Source organism: Syngnathus acus, chromosome 21 (genome assembly GCF_901709675.1).
Source record: "Syngnathus acus chromosome 21, fSynAcu1.2, whole genome shotgun sequence".
NCBI classification, from domain to species: domain Eukaryota; kingdom Metazoa; phylum Chordata; class Actinopteri; order Syngnathiformes; family Syngnathidae; genus Syngnathus; species Syngnathus acus.
The window spans coordinates 10,073,135-10,099,523 of NC_051105.1; the positions used below are offsets into that span (position 1 = coordinate 10,073,135).

The following is a 26,389-nucleotide window of genomic DNA, read 5'->3' on the forward strand; positions in this document are numbered from 1 at the left end:
CTTGTGATTTATTTATTTTTTCACGTGATTGGCCTCCCCCACTTTGCCTCCAGTCTGTCACCTACACATCCCAAAATATGAAACGCATTTTAAGGTTAAAAAACATATAGTTCCCAATCTCTCTGATGCACATTGCAGCACCAGTTGACCCCCCCCCACCCTCTTACACACACACACACACACACACACACACACACACACACACACACACACACACACACACACACACACACACACACACACACACACACACACAAAACAGTTAAAATTTAACTTGGACTCAAAAAGACTCTCTGTGGGGCTTTGGTGTGACGCTGAATCAGCATTTGACACGGCAACACACAATAGCCTTTTCACTAATCACAAGCTCTGACAAAGCGCGTCGTGGAGAAGATGGAGAGACGCTCACACTCACATGGATCACCCAAATAATCTGTTAATATTAATAAATGAAATGTATGTGCGTGGGAGGGTATAATAGGTCGTTCATGTGGGCGTGGTTGGCACAATTTCATATGATCATCTGTCTTGTCTCTACACACCTTGCATAATCTAATACAATTGAATACATAACAGTCGAAGCAGTGCAGAGCTTTATTTCAATTTTAGCGTCTTCGTTATAATATATTGCACTAACCCATAAAATAATATTTTTTGTACTGCCTTCCCTTTCTCCTGCACGTTAACATATTTTTTTGCCTTGCCTACAAATTTCCCTGCGAATATAAACTCTGTGTTTATATTTAAGTACATTTTAATGTCCAAATATTGTAAAGAATTAAGCAACACTTTGCACAGGCGTTCAGGTCATAATCGACGTCCTAGAAATCACCTCGTAAATATCAAAAGCAGACTGTGTATAGTGTACGTTGGTGGTGCCGCTCGTCGTGCTGCATAACAATTGCACCTGTCACTGTGAGAGCGCCGCGGCAAAATTTATGAGCGCAAATGTGCGCGTCGTACACGCAGAGCAAAAACACACCGCACACGCTCGCACACACACTTTGCACTCCACTACAAGTGCAAAACAACCAAGCGTAGGTGGAAGGCAAGCGAAAGAATTTCATATGGTGCCGAGCTGCTCTGATAAAAGCGGGCCCGTTGCTTGCAGTGCTGCACAATTAGTCCTGTTCGCCAGCGAGAAGATTTACGCAAATATATATATATATATTAAATGGACTACTCATCGTTCAATTTTTACATTTTTATTGTACATTTTGTGCGTTGCAGCTCTTCGGATTTAGGAGGTGAATATAATGACATTTCCATGCCTCGTGTCTGTTTAGGTCACTGAAGGTTCACTTTATGTTGGGGCAAAAACAACAACAACAAAAGGCTTTGTTTGCTGTGTGTGTGTGTGTGTGTTACTCACCAAAATCTGCGCAAATGTGTGTGACGTCCTTTAAACATTCAGCATCGTACGCAACTCCACCTGCAAAATATAAATATTTTCTCACTGTCTCAATATTGCATATTGTATAATCTAAAAAACTGGACGCGCAATTACATTTTTTTTTAAAACCTCTTTCTTTTTCAAAAAGCAGTGTGTCACGTGATGCCTTTAAGACCCCCCAAAAAGTCCTACATGTGCACTTTAAACAAAGACGATTTTTAGCAGTCATAAGCAGTTTTTACCTGACCTTTTAGGTCATGCGGCTTTTAAGTCGACGTTTAATGAACAACGAGGAACGGTTTTAAAAGCTTGAAGTAGAAGCCCAAAATGCCGCAAACTCCAACGTCGCTCCACAAGCGCACACTGATGTCAAGAAATTCGACCTTGCTATGGGAAGGAACGGCTAAAAGACGGCTCGAATGTGGAATTATTTGTAAAAGCGGGTCGATATAGAGCCACTCGAGTGCTCGGGGCCCACTGGGCGACGAGTAGCAGACATGCTCGCCTATTCAAGGCGCAGTGTTCCTCGCCTACGCGCTGCTACGGTAAGTTTGCTCCACACAATGGAGCCGACTCCATGTAGACACTTATTATCTCCATGATGGAGTTGCGAGAAGAAAAGGAAAAAATATTGAAATTAGTCCGAGTGTTTTGGTGAATTACAATACATTTGGTGAAATTAAATATTTCCTTTTAATTTGGAATATGAAGCTACTGTTAAAATAAATGATTATTAAGACGTTTAAGATGTCCTTAATGCGGGAATAAGAATTAACAAATTATAATATGGACATTTTAAAATAAAAAGACGACAGAAAATGTGAAAACGGCGCAAAAATCGAAATGCTTTTCCTTTGTCTGCGAATCCTCACACACAATTTGAGTTTTTTTTTTAACAAAGCCGCGCGGCTCAAACCACATAAATCACACCGAACGCCATTGTGACGATAAGACAACAAATTAATGTGATTTACGATCCAGGAGTCAAAAAGAAGAAAAGTGCCTTCTACTTTTCCCTTCGCGCTGGCTCGCGTGGAAATGAGCTGAAAAGTGCACCGGGTTCCGTCTCCATCATATTTGGCTTTTCCTCTTCCAAAAAATCAGAAGCTTCCTTTTTTTTAGTGGGGCTCTGCATCCGCTGCATCCGCGAGCGCTTTAACGAGCGTCCTCCGCCTCCGCGTGGAATAAATCACGCTTGCATCAAATTAACCTGCTTAAAGGTTGCTTTGCGCCATGCAGCTGCTTACCTGCGCGTCAATTCATCATTTACAGTAACAAAAAAAAAAAAAAAGCCAACGCGAGTTCGCTTTCCGCGACTCCTTGTCGAATAAATCCTTCAGCTCGCCTTTTGTGTGCACACAATGCTGTCCTAAACCCGATCTTGCTCTTTTGCAGACATTTCCATACACCGGTGGAGACAGTATTCCCGAAAGAGTGCAGCGAGGACTCAGCTACCAATAAAAAGCCAACATAGGGTATATCCTTATTTCTGCACGGCAAGGAGAGGAGAGAAGGGAAAAAAAAACCTTGCTAGCAATCAATCAGCAAATGAAATAGGAGGAATTCGAGTGTAAGGCCCCCGTGTAGATTTGGGAGCTAAACAGTAGAATATTTGGTTTGGGGAGGAGGGGGGAGCTTTATGATGACAAATAAAGGCACTGCCCTGCAAGATGCGAGCATATTTGTCCACGTGATTTGTTCTTCCTCCACCTCACCGATCCATTTGGACAAAAGGGCTGCGTTCAGATTGGTTCCATTCAGAAAAATCTTGCAAACATTTCTTGCCACACGACTAATTTTACACGTATGGCATTAGGCAAGGTATAAGGCCATTGTTCTTCAGCATTGACAGGCAAGCGCGTCTTTCAATAACACAAGCAATGAGCGAGCATTTGTCACGAGAAAGGTTCGGAAGGCTTTTGTGCTTGCTGTGAAGAAAAAGATTCAGCATATGTTCACAGGGTCATAAAAGTGAAAGATTTACAGTTTTCGCGTCCCCCACACACCTACTCCCCTCCTCCCCTCCCTCCTTCGCAACCTTTCAGGAATTACTGGGGGGTGATTTACAACACATGCACAAGTGTCAAAGTTCCATTTATACACATTTTTAAAATTGAATTCGTGGCAAATGAATTTGAGCATCCGCGGTGAGCATGCACATCCACAAATGCGAAATAAGTGGCCAGGCAAGATGCAGTAAATAATCGGACCTACCCGAGCATCCATCGGTTCGGATGTGTCGCTCCTGACGCTGCTGTGCTGCTTAGAAGCTATTATTGTTCCCCCCATGCACCCCACTTTCTCCTTAGAAAGATCTTTTCAGTTTTTCAAGTCTAGATAGAGTCCTCGCGATTAATGACGACGCCGAGCTTCGAGGGGGGCAACGGGGAGCTGCATTAATTATCGGGCCGGTCACGTGATCTGAGACCAGAAAGGGGGGGAAGCAAGCTTCCGGAGAGATGCTGTCGGCGTGGATTTTTCTGCAAATGCTACCCCCCAAAAAAGACGACGTGCTGTTGTTGTCAAGAAGGAAGGAAGGCGGAGGGAGAGGGGAGAAGACTCAAATATGGCCGGATGGGGAGAAGCGGCAGCGGGGAAGCAGCCTTGGCGCATGCGGCTGTCATTGGAAGTGGCACGGCGCCTATGGCTGCCATTTATTGGTGCTCGCACATGTAGGTCAGCGCGGAAGCTCACCCCAACATGTGTAGTCCAATCACACACTTTTCCCATACAATCATATGCGAATACTAAGGGGGGTGGGGGGGGGGGGGTCTTGCATCCATCCGACTATCGCATAGATGGTGTGATGCGTTCAAGGACAACAATTTGATTTGATTTGGAGACATACGGGAGTGTGTGTGTGTGTGTGGGGGGGGGGGGGGGGGTAGTGGAGATTCCACATGTCTTATTCGAGGCCTTTTGTGTGATATGAGCTTCAACAAGGTGTGAGGTCTTTTCCTAGTGGTGCCATTTGAAATCATGCTGAGGATTTCGCTGAAGCAAATACTCGTGTCCCACTTAAAATCAAATCAAAACGTGTTTCAAAAACCACCGCTTCGATAAAAGCACATAGCAATCAATTGATAGTAATACATTTATTTTTAATTATAGATTTTTCTTCAACTCCCAACCTGGCATGCAATGGATGCCTTCATTAGAGTGCACATGCATGCGTAAACTTGAAAATAGGGGTTTCCGCGCACGTTCTTTGTTGTTGATTTTTCCCAAAATTTCAAGGCAGTAAACTTTGATACAATTTTGAGTTGGGCGGTTTAAAAAAATATTTCAATTTATTTCAATGTGATAATTGTCTTGTATTCCACCCCTGACGTTAAAATATTAGTAAAAAAAATAGTAAATTGTTTTGGAGCAAACAACTTGTTTTGTTATACTTGTCGTTATGAATATCAATAATTTATATTTTGAACTTGTTCCAACTTAAATTATTGTTCAACCCCCTCCCTCTCATGGAAAAAAAAATACAAGTCATGTATTTTTAAATGCAATTCGCTGGGTAAAATTTAAATTTCAGCCCCCACAAACCGAATCTGATATTTTCACTTCAGACGAACGTGTCCCTGCCACCTGACATTTTCTGCCATTGAAGTTTTGTATTGTGATTTTTGTGTGTGTGCTGACTGCCTTACAAGACTGCGTTTGCATTTAGAAAAAAAAAAAAGAAAGGAGACAATAGAGAAATGAGGACAATGGCAATAATTTAGGAACAGTAGAGAAGTTAAGACTATTGACCCGCGTAAACAAAAGAAAAAAATACGTCCATATTGTGTTAAATGTACGAGTATTTATTCTATACAATATGTGCATTCTGTGCTTTTCGTGAAACCGACAACGTTACGCGTAAATTGATGCGTAAAAGAAGACGAGCCAAAAGGCGCACATTTGGCCGATGTTTTCCAAAAGCGCCCCTGCATGTGACACCTCGGGCGTCAAAATGTAAGAAAAATAATAAAAGAAAAACACTAAATATTGTTTTTTCAGCAGTGCCGAAACGCATTTTACTCATCGTTGTTATTCTTATTTTCTTTTCTTTTTTTTTTTTTTTAAATACAGTTTTCTCATTTGAATGATTGAATCGCGGTTGACTGAAATCAGACACTTGTGTCCCTCTGCCATCATTTAAATGCATAATCAGTAGAAATCTTTATTTGTTTCCAATATACATCTCACATCCCGGTGCACAAATACAAAGTAGAAAGCATGTACAAAAATAAGACCAGTAAAAGACATTGCATTAACAATGACGCCTACAAGAGAACATCGGAGGTCTTTTTTTTTTTTTAGGGGTAGTTAAGAACTCCGTTGTAGAAATCACGCACCGATTTGCTTTGGATGCTTCGCGGAGTTGTTTGTGAGGGCGAAAAGGGAGAAAATGCAGCTCGTCCTGCCGGGTCAGGGGGTGTCGGGGTCATCCCTTGCGGCTTGAGCGTGTCCCCTGGATGAACCTGCCAACCGACCTTCGCCTCAAATACCTCCCCGGCAAGACCTCCATGAGCTGGGACAGCTTCTAGGCCTTCTCTTGTCTTCAGACAATGACGGGTTTAAAACAAAACCAAGAAGGAAAAAAAAACGGTCTTTTTTTTTTTTTTTTTTAAATCTGGCTTGACACCCCCACTTCTTTGTGTAACTAAAGACAAAATACATTCTCACATTAAACTAAGACGACATAAAGCCATGCACAAATGTGTAATTTGTAAAAGATTACATATCATTCATTTCATCGTGTGTGCGCTATACGAAAACGTCCACTTAAAACCGCAAATAAATAAAATTCAACATTCTCCTAAATTTCAAACAAACTCGATGTCATGCGGGACGATTTTGAAAAAGAAATTGGCTTGGCAGATAGGAAAATATGAACAAAGAAACGTAACAATGGCTATAATAAAGGAATGTTCTTTTCAAAGAAAACAAAACGTTTATAGTACAAAATAAGTTAAAACAAACAAGCAACGAAGACTAGCGATATATATAAAAACGAGATTTGTTTTCCTGCTTGCGATTTTCCTTCAAGTATATTGCGCGTTTGTGAGAGGCGCTGTGTTTTTTTTCCTTGCGTGTGTAATTTGAACGAATGGGCTCCCTGTGCGAAATAGAGCTACTTAAGACTTCAAGCCAGCGTGAACTCACGAGAGACGACATTCTTAAATCCACAGAGCCCCCCACCCCAACCCAAAAAAATAAAAAATATTTTTTAAAAAATGCTTGAATTCGTGGCGCCATATGCAGGAAGTGTGTCGAACCTCTCCGGCAAAATACTGATTGATTTGCTTTTTTTTTTTTTTTTTTTTTTTTTTAAGTCTCAGGCTCAGGACAACACTGATTTTTGTTGTTGTTAAATTAAAAAAGCTCAAAAAACGACTTCAGTCCATGCAACAACAACAAAAAAAGTCAGATGAAAGTGAATTTGTCGTGATTTATAAGGACGTGATTTCAGTACTGTTGTCCTTGTGGAGGCTTTGCAGGTGGCCGTGGGTCGGCACCGACCTGCCTTTGGTGTTGGGCAGTTTGTGGTCCTTCTTCCATTTCATCCTTCGGTTCTGGAACCAAATTTTGATCTGTCTCTCTGACAGACAAAGCGTGTGAGCGATCTCGATCCGGCGCCTTCTGGTCAGGTAGCGATTAAAGTGGAACTCTTTTTCCAGCTCCAGAACTTGCTGGCGCGTGTAAGCCGTCCTTGAGCGTTTGGGCTCGGAACCGGTGTAATCCGGATTGACTGCAAGGAATTAAAAAATATATATATTATTTAAGAAGTGTGAAAAGTGGGATCATATTTGTATTATTTTGCGCGCAAAAATAACGCACTTGCAACCACCCTTGGGGTTTTTAGGCTCTCTTGTTTCGCGGCCTGTTTCGCCCCCCCCCCCAGCTATCAAATTTACGACTCGTGTAATTGGCAAGGCCTTTCAAACGCTCCCATAAACATCACACCGGGTGATTTCCAAAGCGCGCTTACCCGTGGTGACGTGCACTTTCTTCATCCAGGGATAAACTACCGCGGGCTGCTTCGCTTGGATCCCGTTTGGACTCTTGGGGTTCTGCTGGCCTGAACACGTCCTGGCTCCGGCCACATGAACCGAGTCGCCCGGCTCCGTCTGCGCGCCGTACGGGCTCGGTTGTCCGGCTCTGTCTTGGACGTGACCCCGCGGCTCCAGCGGAGACTCTTGCACTGTGGTGCATCCGAACGCTTGCTCCGTGTAGTTGGCGCGTGGGTAGATGGCCGGGTGCTGAAAGTCAGCGTCCTGCGAGGGGTTGAAGTAGTCCGAGCCCTGCTCAGGGATGTAATTATTCTGCGAATATTCCTCGCAGGGAGGAAATTTGGGGTCCACATACTTGGAGTTGACCATATACGAACTCATGGCCATTAATTTGTGAAGGTAGAAAATACTAATTTTTCTCCAGTTGTCTTTTTTCCTGCCTCCATAAAGCCCTCCTACTTTGGTGTCAACTGAATAAAGTTAGCGGACCATGTGACTGTGCGGGCCAATGGAGGTGACGCTGCTGCTCGCACGGGTAAACAGACAAGTAAAGAGCAATTTCATCCTCTCCAAATATGCCCCTAATTAGACTCCTGCAGGAAAAATAAACCTCCAAACATCTGCTTGCGTGCACGTCTCGAAAATGAAGGTCCACTCTGGATAGAACAAAAACACTTTATATCTCGAATTATGCTCAAAAAGGAAGATAAATACAAAAAATGTAAAAGCCTGCGCCTCCAAGCTCTCATGTGCTTGTGCTGTGGTGTTGAAAAGCGACAAAGAAGAAGCCCCAAGCGGAGTGAGGACAATTGATGGCGACTGTCTTTGTCAAGGGGGGGGGGGGGGGGGGGGGGGTCATCCAAAAGTTACACCAATCTCATCCCTTCATCTGCTGCCACGTCTCGCAAACAATTGGCCGCCTCTGGGAATCATTCATTAGGTGCACAAACAAGAGCAGGGAAGGCGTGTGCGTCCAAAAACTGTCCCAAAAACTATTTGTGTCATTTTGGTCTAAGGCAGTAAATAATGCTGGGAAAACTTGAAAATATCATTTATTGACATCTTTTAAGTTAGTTCACTCAAAAACAAGTTGTTTTGAGTTGGGGCGGGGTCAATATATGACAACAGTGCAGTAAATCATTTGTTGTGAAAAGGCGAGACAGGCACCTGCCATAAAAACAAAACTTACAACATTCAATTTAATCGTCCGACTTCAAATCTTATCAGTTTGTTGCTTTGAAATTTGAACTTCCACGTTTGCTTTCAATTCCAAAATGTTCATGCAGGCATGATGCTCAAAATGTCAGAGGATGCAAGGAAGTCAATAGATCGAAGTCTTTTCATCGACCATATACTCCCCTAGAATCGAATCTGTGACTGGGCTTGCATCACACAAATTCGGTTCTACAGGGTATATATAGACGACGGCAGGCCTTCCTAAAGAGCAAATCAACATGGGTGAAACGATCCAAGAGACGAGTCATGTCAACTACTTCATTTGGACCCCCCCCCCCCCCCCAAAGACTTCCTTCCCGTGTGTGTGTGTGTGTGTGTGTTCTGTGTGTGTGTTCTGTGTGTGTACGTGTGTGTGTGTGTTTTCCTGCAATTTCCACCATTTGCCTGCATGTTTGATAATGGCTCGGTTATTTTGGCTTCTTTTTGGCATTCCTCACAATTAGAATTGTCAAGTGAGGGAAACAAATGGTTGGTCTATTCTCCCTGCAGTTAGAGTATTTTCTACGAATATATCTAATTTCATGAAAAGTTTATGCAACAGTTTGTCAGTTTCTTTCACTTTTTACTTTGGTTCCTTTTATGAATCTTTAAATTGGTGGAGAAAACAAGTCTCTAGCCATCTTAAGAATGCAAAAATCAATCAAATCTCTTTAACTTCATATTAGCATTACAGTCAATTTTCTGGAGTTAATTTAAGTCATATTTTATCTTTTTAGTCCTGAAACTATCCACATGATGCCAATAAATCCTTCAAGATTAACTCAATCTTTATCCAACTTGCATGAATTATTTCACCTCAAATTTAGCATTGAAATTATGGAATAGTGGCACATTTCCTTCAGGTTTGAAATAAAAAAAATAAAGGTTCTAAATATGGAACCAACTAATGGTTATAAATACCATCCTTAATTATTAGCCCTATTTTTTTAATCGAAATAACTATTAAACAATAGGCAGCCAAAAATTAACCCATAGGAAAACATTGCCTCTGAAGCACCTTTATTTTTCAGTGTAAACAAATTCTTTGTCATCTAAATCTATAGTTTATCTCCACACGGGCTAGTTAACCCATTGGCCCCCCAAAATTATTTTTTTTCAGGCCCTCTGACAACTCAAAGGGGGCACAAGTTGAGCAATCCCCTTTTTAGCCATTAACTATAAGCTCAGTGGCAGCTACTTACACAGTTCGGCATCCAAGCTTTCACTCTTACTGATTAATTATTGTGCATATCAAACAGCGTTGATCATTTTTCTTCGATTTTCTCGTCACGTTGCTCCAATGATAAAAAAGAACATCCATTTGAAGTGTGAATGTGAATATAAAAAAAAAAGACCCTATGTTTTTAACTTGGCAAAATTTGTTTCAAATTCTTTGAAATATAAACATAAAAAAAAGAAATGCAGCAGAAATAGCACACATGTGTTATTAAGTCCTGAGACAGGCTGACCTGTCTTTCACCTTGCCAAGGCCAGCCAGCACTTGAGACGGGTCAAAGCCGAAATGCAGCACAAAAGAATCATACAGTCAGCGTTTTTCAACTAAACGCTCAAAGCCAGTGTTCTTGGCCTCTTTTCACTCAGCACTCTTGCACGGATTTCTCCCTTTCAAGAGCTCCAAACAGAAGGCGGATTTTCTTATGCCACATTTAGACACCATAGCACACTTTTAAAATGAGCAGTAAACACGCTTTTAAGCATTAGATCTCTTTTTTTTTTTTTTTTTTTTTAGAACTAATGTTAGGCACATCGGGCCCTTAGGGCTGTAGGCCACATGTGACAAATATTATTTTATTTTTATACAATAATGTGATTATTCTCGTTAGAACGCAGAACATTCACGCACCAAAATAACAATGGGTTAAAGAGTAGCGGATAAACAAAGCTGGAATGCAACTCAAGTCCTGATTAGAGACGCTACACTAACACAATTAAATACACGTTGGATTTAAATCACATTTGAAACAAACAAACAAACAAACAAAAAAATCACTATGTGAATCACGTATAGAACGTCATCTCCCGAACCCCTCCCAACTCCCCAATTCAACCGCCCCCATTTTCCTTTTCCACGCAGGAAACAGCGTTAGGTATGTGTTCGTGACATCATACGCCCAAGCAGCAAATGATAAAACGCCGTCTTACCGCAGTGCCAGCCAACACACACACACGCGCGCGCGCGCGCGCACACATCAGCACCACCGCCAGCTCCCTCCAACTCCGCGGCGGACGCGCAGCCCCACGCGGCCGGCTGGCTGGCCACCCGGCCGGCCGGCCGGACGGACGCTCCTCTCCGGCCCATCTGGAGCCGCTCGCCGATACACAATGCGAATTATATTTTGTCTTGTCAAGCCACGGGCCATAAAGCAAACTTTAATGGCGTCACGTGTTTCCTGGCAGCCACTCACGAGACCGCGCGGGCCCATAAATAACCCTCCAAAGTTGCACTTCCTCGGTAATGGCTGTGAGGCTGCGGAGCATGCGAGCAAGGAAGGAAGGAAGGAAGGAAGGAAGGATGGATGGATGGATGGATGGATGGATGGATGGATGGAGGGAGGAAGGTCACAATTGTCGTGACACCACTGGAACACGCGTGCACTGAAATAGACACCTCTCATTTAAGCACCCAAGGATAATTTCCCTTCAAATATTTATAAATGTATTGTTGCTTAATTTATATTAATAACAATAATAATAATAATAATAATAATAATAACGATAATAGTAATAATAATAGTAATACATTATTATCATAATAATAATCATCACTATTGATTATAGTAGTAGTATAGTAGTTGTAGGGTCCAAATATAAATAAAAATAAATACAAATATAAATGGCTATTTCATTTAATTACCCCTAAAAATAATAGTAATAATGTAATGAGATTTTTTTCCAATTAATTTTGAACGTATTATTTTATTGTATTGTTTTGTACTTATTCTGATTTTAATGTATATTTATTAACTCTCATAATTCTAATAATAGTCTTCATATTTAAGTAATAATAAGTTACAGTAATAATAATGATGGCTGAGTGGTGGTAGTAGTACAATAATACAAATATGCATCAAGAAATGGACACCTCATATAAGCTGGCCTAAGTTTAATATTAACAATGTCCTATAATTTTTTTTTTATTCGAATTGGCATTCATTCTTATTTTATCATTGTCATCATCACCATCTTCACCATTCATTACTATTTTATTAGTTAGTAGTACTACTATAGTAGTAGGAAAAGTAATAGTAGTAGTATCAGTGCTATTGACTATTATTATTCGTAGTGGTAGCAATAGTAGGAGGAGGAGTATGCATGGTGGTGATAGTATAGCCGTGGCACTGATCATTACCATTGTTATTAGCACTAGTAGTACTAGTAGTACTAGTAGTATATTGCTCCAAACTGATTTTAGTGTTGCGCTTTCACTTGAGCTAAATGTCACCATAAGTAAACGTACTCAAAAAGTACATATAATACTCAAGTCATGCTGATCTTGTTTTGTTTCAATCAAAAATGTACTTAATGTGAAATTGGAGCCTGTTTAGGTGAACACACGCGTGACAACAGGTGGACACGTTCGTTGTACCATCTGCCATCTAGTGGAAGAACATTTAAGTGTTCTGCCTGTCACTATACGTCGCTGGTATGAATAGCTGTAATTCGATCATCATTTTCGGACCAATTAAGTCAAATTGGATCAGCACACTTGATGCTCACTCATCGCGTTTGGGAATCACGTGACTCAAGCCATGTTTAGTGCCGCCCTCATAGTGACGTCAGTCAAATGTGCAGCCATTCCTCCTCCCCGTGTGGAACGTCATGATGATGACGTCTCCTGCACCTCACCAAACGTAAATTGCTTTCAGTTCAACCTCAATATGGTTGAATAAATACATCTCCGTCTATTTATCACTAAGCAATTCTAAAGCTAAGTTCGGCCACAATTGTCCGAGATTACAGTCACGGACTGCCCCAAAGCTCCTTTGAGAAAAGCCAAGCAAAAGTAGTCATGTGACTGTGCCTCTAGCCAATCAGAGCGCAGCTTCATGGGCAATCAGAGGCTGACTGTTGGGCAACATTGCCTCCTGCTGGATACTGGGGTATTGCACCCCCTCCCTTTTCACCTTTCACGCCCTCTGCACATCTAAATGAACATTGTACTGATGCGAGAAACATTTTAAAGGAGACATCTGGTCAATATTTACATGAATTTGATCTTAATTTCGTTAGGTTTTCTTTGCTGCTGTTTGAGTGGCTAACTTGAGTCGTCTGTTTCCTGCAGTGTTCGTCTGAAGCCTTTCCAGGCCTTTGTGGGTAAAATATGTCCAATTGAACATTAAACGAAAAGCTGTGATAGAATATATTAAAAATATGACTTAATACATTACAAATATTGGCTTCATTCAATATAAGCAAAATGCAATCTGTGTGGGTATTTGCAAGTCCTTTGTACAGCTTTTGAACTTAATCCAAGTGTAGTAAAAATCTAGAATCAAAATGCTTATTGGAGTCCAGAAAAAATGACGTGACTGCGTGGATTGAGGCTAGTCTACTGCTGCTGTTGGTGCTGTACGCAGCCTCCATTTTGCCGCATTGCAGTGAGGTTGTAAATACTTTCGCAGCTGCCTGTCAGGCCTCACTGAAATACTGTCTTTGTTCACTCGGCCCCATCTCCAACAGCTGAAAAGCAGCGGGCAAAACATCCACACACGCACACAAAAAAACAACCCCGGCTTGCATTATGAAGCTAGTGGCACCATTTTGATGTCAATATGACAGAACTTGCAAGAAAATGCTTTCCCAATTTTTTTACACTCTAATCACACAAAATCATTTGAAATGCTTGTTGTTTATTTCTAATGACAGAATAAATCCCTTACATGGAAAGGAGCCCTCTCAGACAGAAGCAATCGATTGCTAAGCTGTATTTCATGCACAATCAAAAAATCTCCTTGTTTCTTAGAAAATGACATTTTCTCATTATACCAACAATAGGATTATTATTAGCTCCTCTGCACAGAGTGAAACGAATTGCCATGCACTGTTCTGTTCGGCAGAGGCAACAGGATGCTGTCATTTTCACATCGCAGACACACGTACACAACAACTTACAAATCGATGTCGGATAATCCATGTTTAATCGTCGACGTTGTCTCTTTGGCGCTGGATGCTGTCGGATTTGAAGTTGACTTCGATGAAGCGAGGAGACGACTGGCAATTTTGACATCGTATCGCTTTGGAGCGCATTTAGACGCAGAATGAGGTGATGGAGAGAGGAGGGGGATTTGCGATGGCAGGGGGGAGGGGAAGGGTGGGCGGGGGTCCGCCTGCCTGCCTGCATGGGAAATGAGCAAAAGAGCCATGAAGACGTTTGCTACCTCGCACACATGACCAGTGGCATCCAATGACAGGCCATAGACGCTCACAAAAGCCGTTTAGTGCCAAGTTGTAAATTGTCCGCTCACAAAAAAAGGAATTTCCACTGCAGTAACTCGTCCTGTTTTTTTGGGGGGCGCTTAAAGGCGAGGGGCCCCAGCAAGCTCCTTTTCGCCCTTAAGAATGACCTAATCAGCTATAGCCAACTAGTATTGGTACATTCTAAACTTTGTTTATTTCTGTATTTATTATTTGATTATTGGTTAATTTACTTTTAGGCGCAAAAGTCGACAAAAGGTCCAATCGCCTCGATTCTACCGTACATCAAACCCCCAAAGTCTTTAGTGAGCATATACATTTTGTTTATGTTGCGCCATTAAGTTCAAGAGGGCTCTGGCAATTGTGCTATTCAAGCTAAATAATAATGAATTTTATTAATGACGCAAAAGATTAGGCAATATTTACAATGCAAAACAAAACAAAAAACACTTGAAATTGTATTTTTCACCCTCGTGCTTTGTCTGAATAACCAAGCAGATTGCCACATCAGGATTTAAAATGATAGTAAAATAAAATGAAAATATTTGTGTCGCTCATGTCTAAGCGGTGCTGGTGCGCATACCCGTCTTTGTTGGCTGTATCTTTTTTTTCGCACTACGGACCGTGTGCGAACGCGCGTATGTGTGCGCGTGTGTTTCATTTTATTTCCCCTCAAATTGGAATAAAACCAGTGGATTGGAAGTAGACGCGATTGAAAACGTTTAAAGTAAAAGAATAGACTCGGCTATCATTTGAACTGAACGTGCAGTGGCGCGTGTTTTTGTGTTTGTGTTTGTGTGGTGTGTGTGTGTGTGTGTGTGTGTGGTGGTAAGGACACGCCATGTTGGTGGTGAGATGGTGGACTAGAAGATTATTTACAAGGACCCAGGCTGGCGAATTGCACTTAATTTATAGTCTCATTTTGTTATCTTTTCACCACTGTGTTGTGTTTAGTATCGATTTTATCTCTTTTTTTGAAATAGCTTTTTGCAAACAATGTGGAAAATAATAAAACAATAGGAAATTAAATTCTACACGACTGTTGTATTTTAGGAATCTTTTCATATATTTTGTATGTTTTATTTTATTTATGATAATTTATATTATAGTTGTACACGATGTCTTTGGTTCTCGCCTATATGATTTCGGCGCTGATTGGCTGGAAGGAATCACGTGGTTCGAGGGCCTTGTATAGCGAAGAGGCGCATATTTACCTTTTAAACTATAATACGGGATTTTTGTAAATTTATATTTCAAAGAAAGATTACTCTTTTGTTCAGTTACCATAGAAGTCTGCTCTTCTTGTTTGTATTCTATTTGAAGTTAATTTATGGTTTTATAACCAGCTTCAATCAGCTCTGCTTGGCTTATCATCCTATCAAAACCAGACTCAAGCCAGGAGGCAACAAAAAATATTAGCTCGTGACAAGTAGTCTTAAAAAAAGAACTAATAAATTAGCGCATGTTGACAATCCGAAAATAGTAAACACGGTTCATTGATAGCGCACCTTTACTTGACCTAACGTTTAATTTTGGTTTTTATTTTAAACGTGTTAGCCAATATAGATACAATAAAATAATAATAAAAGTAATGTACATCATAGTAATCATATAGTTACTATTTATAATCCCGCATATTATAATTATTTGCCTAACTTAACTTCCCAGTAGCCATGATGTTGAAATTATAAAGTTATGATTCTGATTATTATATATTTGAGTGTATTGTACCTTTCACATGAAATGTATTATTCTGTGGAACATTTGGGGGAACTGTTTTTCTTCTCAGAAGCCGTTACAGTTTTTCTATAGTCTTCCGAGGGCCATAATAAATTTGTGAAAAGAATAGCATCAAGTTTATCTTTATATATTTGGAACTTTTGTGGGTAAACGGTGTGGTGCAGTTCCTCTGAGGCTTTATTTTGTTTTGGGTGGCTGAGTGCATCGAATGCTATCACGGGTCCAGGAGTCTTGTGGTCATCATATTTGTTTTAGCACATCCGAATACCACATTAGAGCTGTGCTAAATTAGAAATGTGAAAATAGCTCATCCCAATATTAATGCGGAAGCTAGGGAATGAAAAGTGCATGAGTTAATTTTTGACAGTTGTATTTGAAGCGACTAATCTGCTAGTCTTAACATAGCATCAACATCGATGATCACAGTACTGCTCCATTAGTTTATATTTCCTGGAACAGCCCAACATTCATCCTCGTGGCAGTCCTCTATTTTATGGCAACGACTAAACAACTGTTGACCTCGCAACACACGAGTGCGCGCACACACAAAGGAAATTATTTTATTTTTTTAAAATCTTTTTGCAGGTATTTATACAAAGAACATTTGGGATATTTACAGTCTTACAATTATGTAAAGGGGTACAAATACCAAAGTGCGTTTCTGTTATTATTATTATTATTATTATTACGATTACTATAATTTTAATCGATACACGATGGCTCCTTTTTGTTTCCATTGTGTTTGATACCACAGCGCCCTCTAGCGCCCTACGACGACTCTTTTTTTTAAATACAGTGTTCCATAGTTATAGTGTAACTACACTATAATGCACGATTGTGACCCTACCTCTAAAAAAAAAGTACTTTACTATCGGATACAAGGCAAAATTTAAAAAAAACTCTCAAAAAAAAAAACCAAGGCACTCCAATTGAAGTTTAGCTTCCCATCAGTGAGAAGCAGAGTTGATGAATTAACGTGACCATTAAGATGTGGGAGTGATTTCCTGTGCACCAATCCATCGGCCAGACACCCCTGTGTCCACATTTTGATTGTCAGCAACACACGCACAAAGAAAAGAAGTGCCCAGAGAGGGAAAAGGAGCTTTCAAAGGGGCTCGTTGTAATTACTGACTGCCAGGGCCAATAAACTCATTTAGGCCAGACGTCTAGCCATCTCTATGGCTTTATTTCTTCCTGCTCTAAAGTCATTATAAGCCCACAATGATATCGCCTGATCATAAACACCCCCACTAAAAGTCTCAAATGAAATTTACCTGGGATTCGATAAGAACGCCAACATTTGTCTCGTTTGCAGCACGTGTAGTCGACATTAAGACTGAATCACGCACTATCCTCAGAGGTGACACAAATTATCATTTAAATACAATATATCCGTTTGTGTGTGTGTGTGTGTTTGTGTACGCGCATACACGCACGCACACGCACACTATATATATATCCATCCATCCATTTTCTGAACCGCTTAGTCTCCACGGGGGTCGCGGGAGTGCTGGAGCCTATCCCAGCCGTCATCGGGCAGTAGGCGGGGGACACCCTGAACCGGTTGCCAGCCAACCACTATATATATATATATATATATATATATATATATATATATATATATATATATATATATATATATATATATATATATATTTAAAATATGTTTTGTGCATACACACACAATTTATATCTAAATTGTCCTGTAAATAAATGTGTGTATTTCAACAGAAAAGTCAAACAAATGAAACAGTGAAAAGTTTTTATATTCAACAATTAAAAGCAACACACACACATGCACACACACACACACACACACGCACACTCTCTTTCTCTCTCTCGCTTCCCTTTTTGTCACCTAATCCAGTTACAAAAAAAATAAAATAATAAAATAAGTGAGAAAATAACGGTTTCACTTGCAACGTGATCCACAATGTTTCTCAGGGTGCTTCCAAATTAAACCAAAATAGTGCTTCCAAAAAAAAGTCAAAGTCGTCCTCAGTGCAATCAGAGCTGCTCCTTTCCGCCTCTTTCTCGGTTCATCTTCTTCATTTTCATCCTGCGGTTCTGGAACCAAATTTTGACTTGCCGCTCGCTGAGGCTCAGGATGCGGGCCACCTCGTAGCGGCGGTCTCGACTTAGGTACATATTGTACAAGAACTCCTTCTCCAGCTCCAGAGTCTGATATTTGGTGTAGGGGCAGCGCTTTTTCCGACTGGACCGCGCGTGGATCCAGTTTGCTGCCGGGTTGCCTGCATGCACAACAGAGCACAAATTAGCAGCCACAAAAAGCTCCTGTTTGGCTTTGGAAACTCAGGAGAAGCCAGCATTCCGATCCAGATTTTTCCTTACTAGCATCTATTTCAGGAGTGTTGTGATTGACCCCCCCATGCGTGCAAAAAAAGTGCAAAATCCAGGGTAATAACATTAAAAAAAAAAAAAAGCGGGTGCGTCCGCACTGGGCCGCGGTGTAGTAGTGGTCTCCAGGACACTTTTATGGGTCAGTAAAACATCCCGTTTTACGCAGTCAGCTCACACAGTTATAAATCAGCACTGGGGGCTATTTGCATGTGCTTATACTTACTTGGGTCAACTTGTTTCTCCTCTTTGGGCTCGCTGTGGTTGGAAAGCTCACTTCCACTCTGCGCCCTTTCCGGACCATCGGGGAGGTCCTCGGCAAAAGCCCGACTTCGAGTCTCCTGGCCCGGCTTGGTGTCGCGGATCTTCGCCGGCGAGAGCTCCGGCTTCGGGGCGCACGGCGCGCGTCGGCCTGGGGGGAACCCGGCGAAGCGGGGGACGAGGTCGGGGACTGGGTCCATCCAGGGTCGCGCCCCAACGCATCTCGGGTCCGATTGGTGGGCGTAAGGGTGGTGGTGGTAGAGCCCCGGCGGATGAACGGGCGGCCACGACGCAGGAAAGACGGCGGATTTGGGGGCGAAGTTGCAAGAAGAGAAATCGGCGTGGTGATCGCCGGCGCCTGGCGGCCTGGTTGGGGCCATCGTGTGCGGGGGTGGCTGCATGAAGCGGGCGCCGTACACGTCCTCCGCGTCCGGACCCAGAACCGCGTCCGCGTAGCAGCTGGCGAGTGCGCCGCTGGAAGACATTTTTTTGTTTTGATGCGAGCACTCAAAATAAAATGGCTCGCAGTTAAGGGGAAGCTCCCCTCTATGAACAATCATAGTATTTTTGCTGGCCTGCGTCAGCACGGATTGGTTACACAGATCACGTGATCATATTTACTAATTCTGCCAGTAAATCAAGCCTACCCTTGAGCACCCCTTTGCTTTTTTTGCTTTTTCTTTTTTTCTATATAGTTTCAATGGGGAAAATAAACAAGATTCGATGTTGGGTGACCAATTAGAAAACTATAAACGTGCACATTCGCGTGTGCGCGCGCATCCCGCGCACTCACACTGACTACAGCGCTCGTTCCGTTACTCATGCACTCAGTAAAATAAGCTTTATAGACTTGGCAAATCCTCGTAAAATTGATGTAATGACACGTTGTAAAAGGAAAGAAAGAAAAAACAGACGCCGTTTTTCCTAATCAACCTGGATTCATATTTTCTTTCTTTCTGTTTTATTTCACACACAGTTGGAAAAGGCGGCAGTAAAATATTCATTGGGAAGAGAATAATAATAATAGCGCTACCGGCTTAATATATATTCACAATAAATGTTTTATGGTGTGCGTGTGATTATACATGCCACCTATAAAGAAAGAACGGACTCGAGGAAACACGCACGTTGCAATTTAAATGTCGCATTGATTTTTGTTTTGAAACTTATGTGCAAAAAACTTTGGACCTTACCGAAGTGAATTTCACGATAAATTCTTGAGTCAAGAAAAACATCCACAAAAATATCCCCCTTTTGTGCGCCTCTTCTCCGTATACTTTAATTTAATGTCATTTGAGTTTCTTTGGCCTCGTTTGTAGTCCCCCCCCCCCCGCCCAACTATCTCGCTTTGCCACTGGAAGCTTTATAATGAATGTGTTTTGTGTTGAATGTAGCCTTCACAGCAACCACTTTATTCTTATTTCATGACATTAAAAAAACAACTAGAAACAAGCACTGTTGATCATTTTATTGCAAGAGACTGTACATGCCACACACATGCAACACATCATAAGCACACGTGAACCTTGTTTTGGAGCCCGTTCACAGGTGAGTGTGGAACACGTTTCTGGTGAGCTAATGTTTCACACGCAAACACATGGTGGACGACATTGACAGCTCAAATAGAACAAAACCAGGCCACTTTATTAGGTACTCCCCCAAAATCCTTTTCAGAAGGTTATTATTAATATGTAGTTTATTTTTGTGGCATCATGTTTGGTATGTTTATTTAGCCTCTCTCGAGAGGCAAAAATATTATGAACAACTCTTAGTATGCTGCAGTGTGATGGGACACCACTTCAGTAATAACCATATTTTGCCCCCCCTAAAAAATACTACATCTATCTATGCCAGTGATGTATACTGACACGCAGAGTAATTGAATTCGCTTCCACTAGATGGCAGATAAAAACCCGCGTATCCTCTTTTGGTATTATTTTTGTGTGAGACTTTATTTTTTTTACTGTAAAATGTGGATATGCCTTGGCTCAAGACAAGTTGTGAAAGACTTAGATTGCGGGGGGGGGGGGGGTCTAATAAAGTGACAGTGAGTGTCCAATAATTTAAGATTCAAAAAGTTTGACAACACCAAAAAATGTCCAAAACCACAATAAACAGAAAGCGAACATGATCCCTTGAGATACAAGTGACTTGACTTTTTTTTTGCACATAGAAGCGATGCGACAGTTCAGTCAATCAACTCAGTTCACAAATGCAGCACTTTGACAAATATCAAACTTTTCATCCCAAAAGTTTATTTGCCACGCTCAGTTGATGTTTAGTGTCAAACTAAACATAAAAGAGAATTTCTTCTGAATTTCAAATAAGCAAGCACTGTTGCGTTACGAACGCCCTCAACTCATTAACATAAGTAGAAAACCCCACAGAAATGCTAACAGTAGTAGTGACAGGTGAGCCACGCCTTCATCCATCAGCTGATAAAGACGCGTCACAATCACATCAGTGACACTCTGATGAAGGCGGAAGAACCCGCCGAAACATGTCAGATAAATGAACCTAAAACAAATTGTTTGATATAGAAGAACCAGTGAAGTAAAAGAAATGCTAACAGTTAGCATCAATAGTCACAATTTTACAACCCTTGAAGAAACGGATATTTGAACACAAAAGGTGGCACAACACACATAGACAGATAATATACCAATACTCACAGGCATGTATTTTTTTATTCTCTACGAAAAATGTCTAATTATAAGGCAGACTTACTCAGTGGAAGTAGAGGAAATCAATTTTTCGTTTGTCTGTTTTATAACGCTGACCCCTGGTGGCCAAAGTGGGCATATCAGAACAATTATTTAGATTTGGAAGCTGTGTAATGCTAACATGATGGCTGCATCAATACAACTGGAGGGAATCCACATGATACTTCAGGAGAAAGTGAGATTGCAGTTCAGTTCTCGCACTCGACCTTCCCGATTCATCTTCTTGAGCTTCATCCTACGGTTCTGGAACCAGATCTTGACCTGCCTGTCGCTCAGGTTGACACTCCGGCTGATCTCCAGGCGGCGCTCCCGGCTCAAATACATGTTGAAGAGGAACTCCTTCTCCAACTCCAGGGTCTGGTGCTTGGTGTAGGGACAGCGCTTCTTGCGGCCGCTCTTGGCTGTTAACCAGCTACCACTTTGGGGGTTGGGCTTGTGCTCTGCATGGGGAAACAACAACATGGCGGATTTGAGACAGGATGTCACATGCACATATTATTGGGTTGAAAGTCACACATTGGGTTGAGGATTTTACCAAGTACTTGAGGTCAGATTTTTGACCAAACAAACATGCTATCAAGAAATGGATTAAAAGGTTCTTAATATAGCTGTGGTTAAAAATAATACATATTTGATTTCCAACATTTTCAACTTTCCCGTCAGGGGTCTCCCCAGTGAGTCATTAGCATGTTTGGCAGTTTTTAAAACGGATGCCCATCCTGACCCAACCCAAACATTTTCTTCAACTTTGCCATGCAAAACGGCGACCAGCTTCAGCCTGCCAGCTCGGCCAAATCCAAAATCCAACCCAATATGATGGATCAAAAATAATTTACCCAAACTTGAAAGTAACCCAATCCAGCAAGTAGCTTGGCAAAAGAACCCTGCATTTAGTGTGTAAGCAAAACTAGCACCATATGGGAGTTTGTTTCTGTCTTTTAATGTAGTTTGTCAGAAATGTTCCAGGACTAGTATCACAGATGATTTGTTTCAAACTATGGCTTTCCCTCAAACAATCAAGTCTACAAGTGATCCTATGACATTAGCTTTGTTCAGGCCATGAAAAGAAATCTGAGTTGCCCTGAGCATCTGACACTTCCTGGCCAAAAATGTTTCCGGCAGCACATGAAGGTGTCATTGCAAAGAGGGAAATGACTTCAAAAACTTGTACTTTGATTGCATTTGAAATCTTTTGCGAATCCAGGCCGGGAATCTTTCTGAAACACCTCATTAATCAGCAGCAAAAAATTTATGTTCCCCCAAACCGTAAAACCTTTGAGGTGATCCCATCCATAGGGACAAGAAATGTATTTACAAATACATTTACACTCACAAAAATAGATGTACAGTACAGTCAACAAGTCCATTTCTGTGCTTCCAGCTAAACCCGTGCGAAAACTGGGACACATCTGTACCTTGTACTGAGGGCAAAATTAGTCACATGTTGAGGGGTAAAAAAAAAAAAATTGGATAAAGATCATGAAAGTAGGACAGTACTTAAGTGCAAGTTACATTGTAAACGATTGTTTAGAAAAAATCCAATGACAAAACCACATTACAACATTTGAGGGTGCCAGGCGAGTCATCGAAACTAATGTTTTAAGAAAAGATACTAAGGCACTGAAAATAATGTTGAATATTTGTACCTTATTATGCCCAAAGGAGAGGAAACAAAGCATAATGTCATGCAGGAGGCATTATCTTTGTACATTTTCCAAGACCATAAAGTGTCACAATCAAATGTTATGGGTGAAAAAGAGAGTTAAAAAAAATCTGGTCATTTCAGGTTTTAAATAAAAAAATTATGAACATAATAACAACTTTACACTGTTTGAATGTTTTTCTAATTAAGGCCCAAACGGGTGGGGAAAAGTTTTATGAAAAAATAAACACTTTTAATTACTTCAATGACAACATCATCACTTTGTTTGGAGTGTTTACAAAAATAAAGGCACAATGCCAAATGTTGTTGTCGGACACCAATATTAGCCCTTTGACTGACTTTTACTTTTTTTCTTTCATTTTAATGTTCTCACTTCCTATTTGGGAGTTTTGACTATATAGTCCCTCTCCTGCTCATATAATTCTATTTAGGGGTCACGTAAATTCATTGATGAAAACACAAAAAAATCACACACGGGATATTCCTATTCACACACCATCTCAGTTTTCACCACATTTGTAATGTTTTCAAATGAAATATTTATTTTCCGTTGCAAAGTGTCAAATGGAGCCCTGAAGATTTTTCTGCTGTGTAACTTTATATGAACATTGCAAACATTTGGCCACGTTTTGAGAAAAAGATTAATAGTTCCTTGGGGGGTAATAATCCTCATCTTACTCTGTGCATACATTGCTGGTTTCCAAAATGCGTTTATTTCACCTCGCGTCTGACATCATTTGCAAATAAAAATGTGTTCATTGTTGAAACTAAAACTGTTAAATTTGACAACAAAACCGGGACCCTCATAGTTTTTTTTTTGTTTTTGTTTGGTTTTTTTGGGGTGGGAGAAAAGTTCACTACTTACTATTGCGGCACTGCATTCAGTATTTAACTGGTAAAAAGTTCAATAGGCGTTGTAAAATCAGTAAAAGGTATCGCGTACGCGCGTGTGCGCGCGCTCCAAAGCCTCTCATTAAACATTACGATTGCGGAGGCTTGTTTGTGTTTTATTCTCGCTTTTACGATGCTCGAGGCCAAACCCACCTTTGCTATCCCGTGGCACCAGCACCTCGGGACTCGACTGTCTCTTCTCTTCTTCCTCCTCGTCCTCCTCATCTTCGTCTTCTTCTTCCTCCTCCACACTGGATGCGTAGCGCTCCGCCGGGCTCCCCGCGACCCCGGGGCTGCGCGGTGGGGCGTCCTTTTGTGCGGGCTGCGGTTGCGGGCCGATGCGCTCCAGCTGCATCAACGTCGGGCTGGGCTGCTGGTGGCACTCCTGCCTCCCGTTGGCGTACGTTTGGCTTAGTCTGAAATAGCCCGGAACTGGAACCTCGGGCGCGTCGGCTCGGTTCGGTTCGGCCGCAAGGGGCGAGTACGCGTGGAGATGGCCGTCTGCCTGCTGGCTGACTGCTTGCAGGCGTTTCTCGGTGAACATGCAGCAGTTGCCCTCCTCCTTGATGCTCTGTGCGTACGTAGAGTTGGGACTGACGGACGCCTCCGCCAGTCTGCACGCCCTGCCCGGTTCGCCCCATTGGTGATGGGCGAAGTACATGGCCGCGCCGTGGTGGCCGTGCTCGCCTTTTTTAGCCAAAGGTGGCACCAACCCACAAGTTTGCATCGCGTAGTCGGGCGCGGACGGCGCGTAAGCGAAAGCGTCCATTAGGAAGGGGTTTGCCGCAGCTGAGTTGCCGGGGAAGGACATTTTGGCCGTCCTATGGAAGCTGACATATCTGCGCCTCGAGTCAGCGTGCGCGCCGACCACATGACGAGCCCACCAATGAGCTTTGAAAGTGGCCTTGACACGCACTGCAGAGCAGCTCCAAGGCGCAGTCTGCAGCGACACCTAGAACCAGCACTTGAAATTGGTTCATACCAAGCACTGTTTGGGGGGGTTGCTGGCATGCAGCAGAGACTGCATTATTGTTTAAAAACTGAAAATATGTCACCTTAGTTGAGAAAAATCCTTCACACACATACAAGTAACAAAGTGAAATACATGTAATCTGTATTGCAATAACCGGTTTGTATTTTGTTCAAATATTTTGGTCTGCCGGTATTATAGGTGAAAATGTTTTCACTTCAAATTGTTACGCACAGGCATGCAAGCGCACGGGCGTGCGCACACATACATACGCGCACACACATTCCAGTCCAACGCCCACAACAATAAACAATGTACCCAATGTTCGTATCGTGTTTTGTGGTCAACCACGTGAGGTTTAATTACATTTAAATACTTAACAGTATTTTCCATGTTTTTTTCTCATCATCATGGCATCCACTTAATTTAAAATGTATTTTGTTACATTTTTTTTTGATGGGGCATAATTATAGCGCAAATGACAGGGATGGACAATTTGTTAAATGGGTTTTGAAAGATGAAGAAGTGCATGTGGATACAATGAAGTTTGTTTTATCCCAGGCGTTGTTTTGACTTCATGTGGCGATTGTGTAAAAAAAAAAAAACTAAACAAATTATAGGGGCGAAAAAATAAATCTTTTTTTGTCGCATTTAAAATTGACAAAGCAGTCAAATTGACTTATATTTTGTCCCTGCCCATTCGTAGTCTTTAATCTTTAAATTTCAGGTTAAATTTGCGCACGTATTTTTGCGCGCCTTTTCTGAACATTTGCTGAAATAACTGACTTTTTTTTATTTAAAGTATACAGCTAATAACGTATACTTTAATATTACACATTGAGATCGATTATTAAATTATACACCGTTTTCGTCAATGATGCGAAATACTGTTAGGTATAGTTTTTATTTTCATTATACATGCGCCAACACACACCCAGAGACATACACACAGACACACACACGCACACACACACGCAAACACACACGCACATTATGTACATAATATGTCTCAACGACAAACCATTGAAAAAAAGAATACGCGAATATAATTGCACAATTTTAAATAAAGCAAAATACATTTGGGGCGAGGGCGACCGTTTTAGTGTAGTCTATGTTACATTTCCAGTAGACATTAAATGAGAGGTTCGCTTAAAAAAATCCTCTTGAAATCCCAGCATCAAGAATATTTGTGCGTTCAAGTAAAAAAAAAAAAAAAAAAAGATTGTACGTACATTTGAAATTTTATTATACTTTTTATGGTATTATTTCTCTGTGTTTTTGTGACGTGTTATGCACTCTTAGCTGACGCCCAAAAGAATGATGGAATATGATCAAATAAAGTAGTATGTAGTTTATATAGATGTGTGTGTGCGCACACACACACGCACGCACACACACGCACGCACACACACGCACGCACACACACACACACACACACACACACACACACACACACACACACACACACACACACACACACACACGAGGAGAAATAATTCAACTGGTTTAAATTCTCCTGCTTCATCCCCTTCACCAAAACAACAAGGCTGCCCTCTTGTGGACATTTTGCTGAACGACGTGCACAGTCGCTAATACCGTTAATACCATTTCACTGCTGGATTTTGATAGCGATGTTATTAAACGCTTCGTCAAACTTGTTATTTAATGCAACCCCCGCCCCCACACCCCTCATCACCCAGTCGATTCAAATTAAAAATGCATTACCACATTTGAGCACATGGA

The 26,389-nt window shown here is 41.4% G+C and overlaps 3 protein-coding genes and 1 long non-coding RNA gene across 4 annotated transcripts; 1 reads left to right on the plus strand and 3 right to left on the minus strand.

Moving 5' to 3' along the window:
• Positions 1-15: 15 nt before the first annotated feature.
• On the minus strand, positions 16-11,320 carry hoxd4a (homeobox D4a). The gene is made up of 4 exons (XM_037240530.1): positions 7,368-11,320; positions 3,608-7,127; positions 1,373-1,432; positions 16-61 (listed from the first exon to the last, which is right to left on the minus strand). Exons 1-2 carry the CDS (start codon positions 7,774-7,776, stop codon positions 6,829-6,831), a joined length of 708 nt encoding a protein of 235 aa, XP_037096425.1. The 5' UTR covers positions 7,777-11,320; the 3' UTR covers positions 16-61; positions 1,373-1,432; positions 3,608-6,828.
• On the plus strand, positions 1,846-3,064 carry LOC119115722. The gene is made up of 2 exons (XR_005096189.1): positions 1,846-1,938; positions 2,789-3,064. It is a non-coding gene; the product is annotated as an uncharacterized LOC119115722 (long non-coding RNA).
• A 6,208-nt stretch (positions 11,321-17,528) lies between the features above and the next one.
• hoxd9a (homeobox D9a) lies at positions 17,529-18,989 on the minus strand. The gene is made up of 2 exons (XM_037240524.1): positions 18,365-18,989; positions 17,529-18,032 (listed from the first exon to the last, which is right to left on the minus strand). Exons 1-2 carry the CDS (start codon positions 18,957-18,959, stop codon positions 17,788-17,790), a joined length of 840 nt encoding a protein of 279 aa, XP_037096419.1. The 5' UTR covers positions 18,960-18,989; the 3' UTR covers positions 17,529-17,787.
• Positions 18,990-21,155: 2,166 nt separating this feature from the next.
• Positions 21,156-26,035, minus strand: hoxd10a (homeobox D10a). Its single transcript, XM_037240518.1, has 2 exons — positions 23,830-26,035; positions 21,156-21,562 (listed from the first exon to the last, which is right to left on the minus strand). The coding sequence occupies exons 1-2, from the start codon at positions 24,485-24,487 to the stop codon at positions 21,288-21,290; spliced, it is 933 nt and encodes a 310-aa protein (XP_037096413.1). The 5' UTR covers positions 24,488-26,035; the 3' UTR covers positions 21,156-21,287.
• Between the last annotated feature and the right edge of the window lie 354 nt (positions 26,036-26,389).

Bases quoted from the DNA above. Each gene is read 5' to 3' on its own strand.
- hoxd4a (XM_037240530.1), bottom strand. From the start codon at position 7,776: ATGGCCATGAGTTCGTATATGGTCAACTCCAAGTATGTGGACCCCAAA. The intron at 7,128-7,367 runs GTAAGCGCGCTT...AATTCCTTGCAG, and splicing joins GAAAGTGCACGTCACCACGG to TCAATCCGGATTACACCGGT.
- hoxd9a (XM_037240524.1), bottom strand. From the start codon at position 18,959: ATGATTGTTCATAGAGGGGAGCTTCCCCTTAACTGCGAGCCATTTTAT. The intron at 18,033-18,364 runs GTAAGTATAAGC...TTGTGCATGCAG, and splicing joins GGAGAAACAAGTTGACCCAA to GCAACCCGGCAGCAAACTGG.
- hoxd10a (XM_037240518.1), bottom strand. From the start codon at position 24,487: ATGTCCTTCCCCGGCAACTCAGCTGCGGCAAACCCCTTCCTAATGGAC. The intron at 21,563-23,829 runs GTGGGTTTGGCC...TTCCCCATGCAG, and splicing joins GGTGCCACGGGATAGCAAAG to AGCACAAGCCCAACCCCCAA.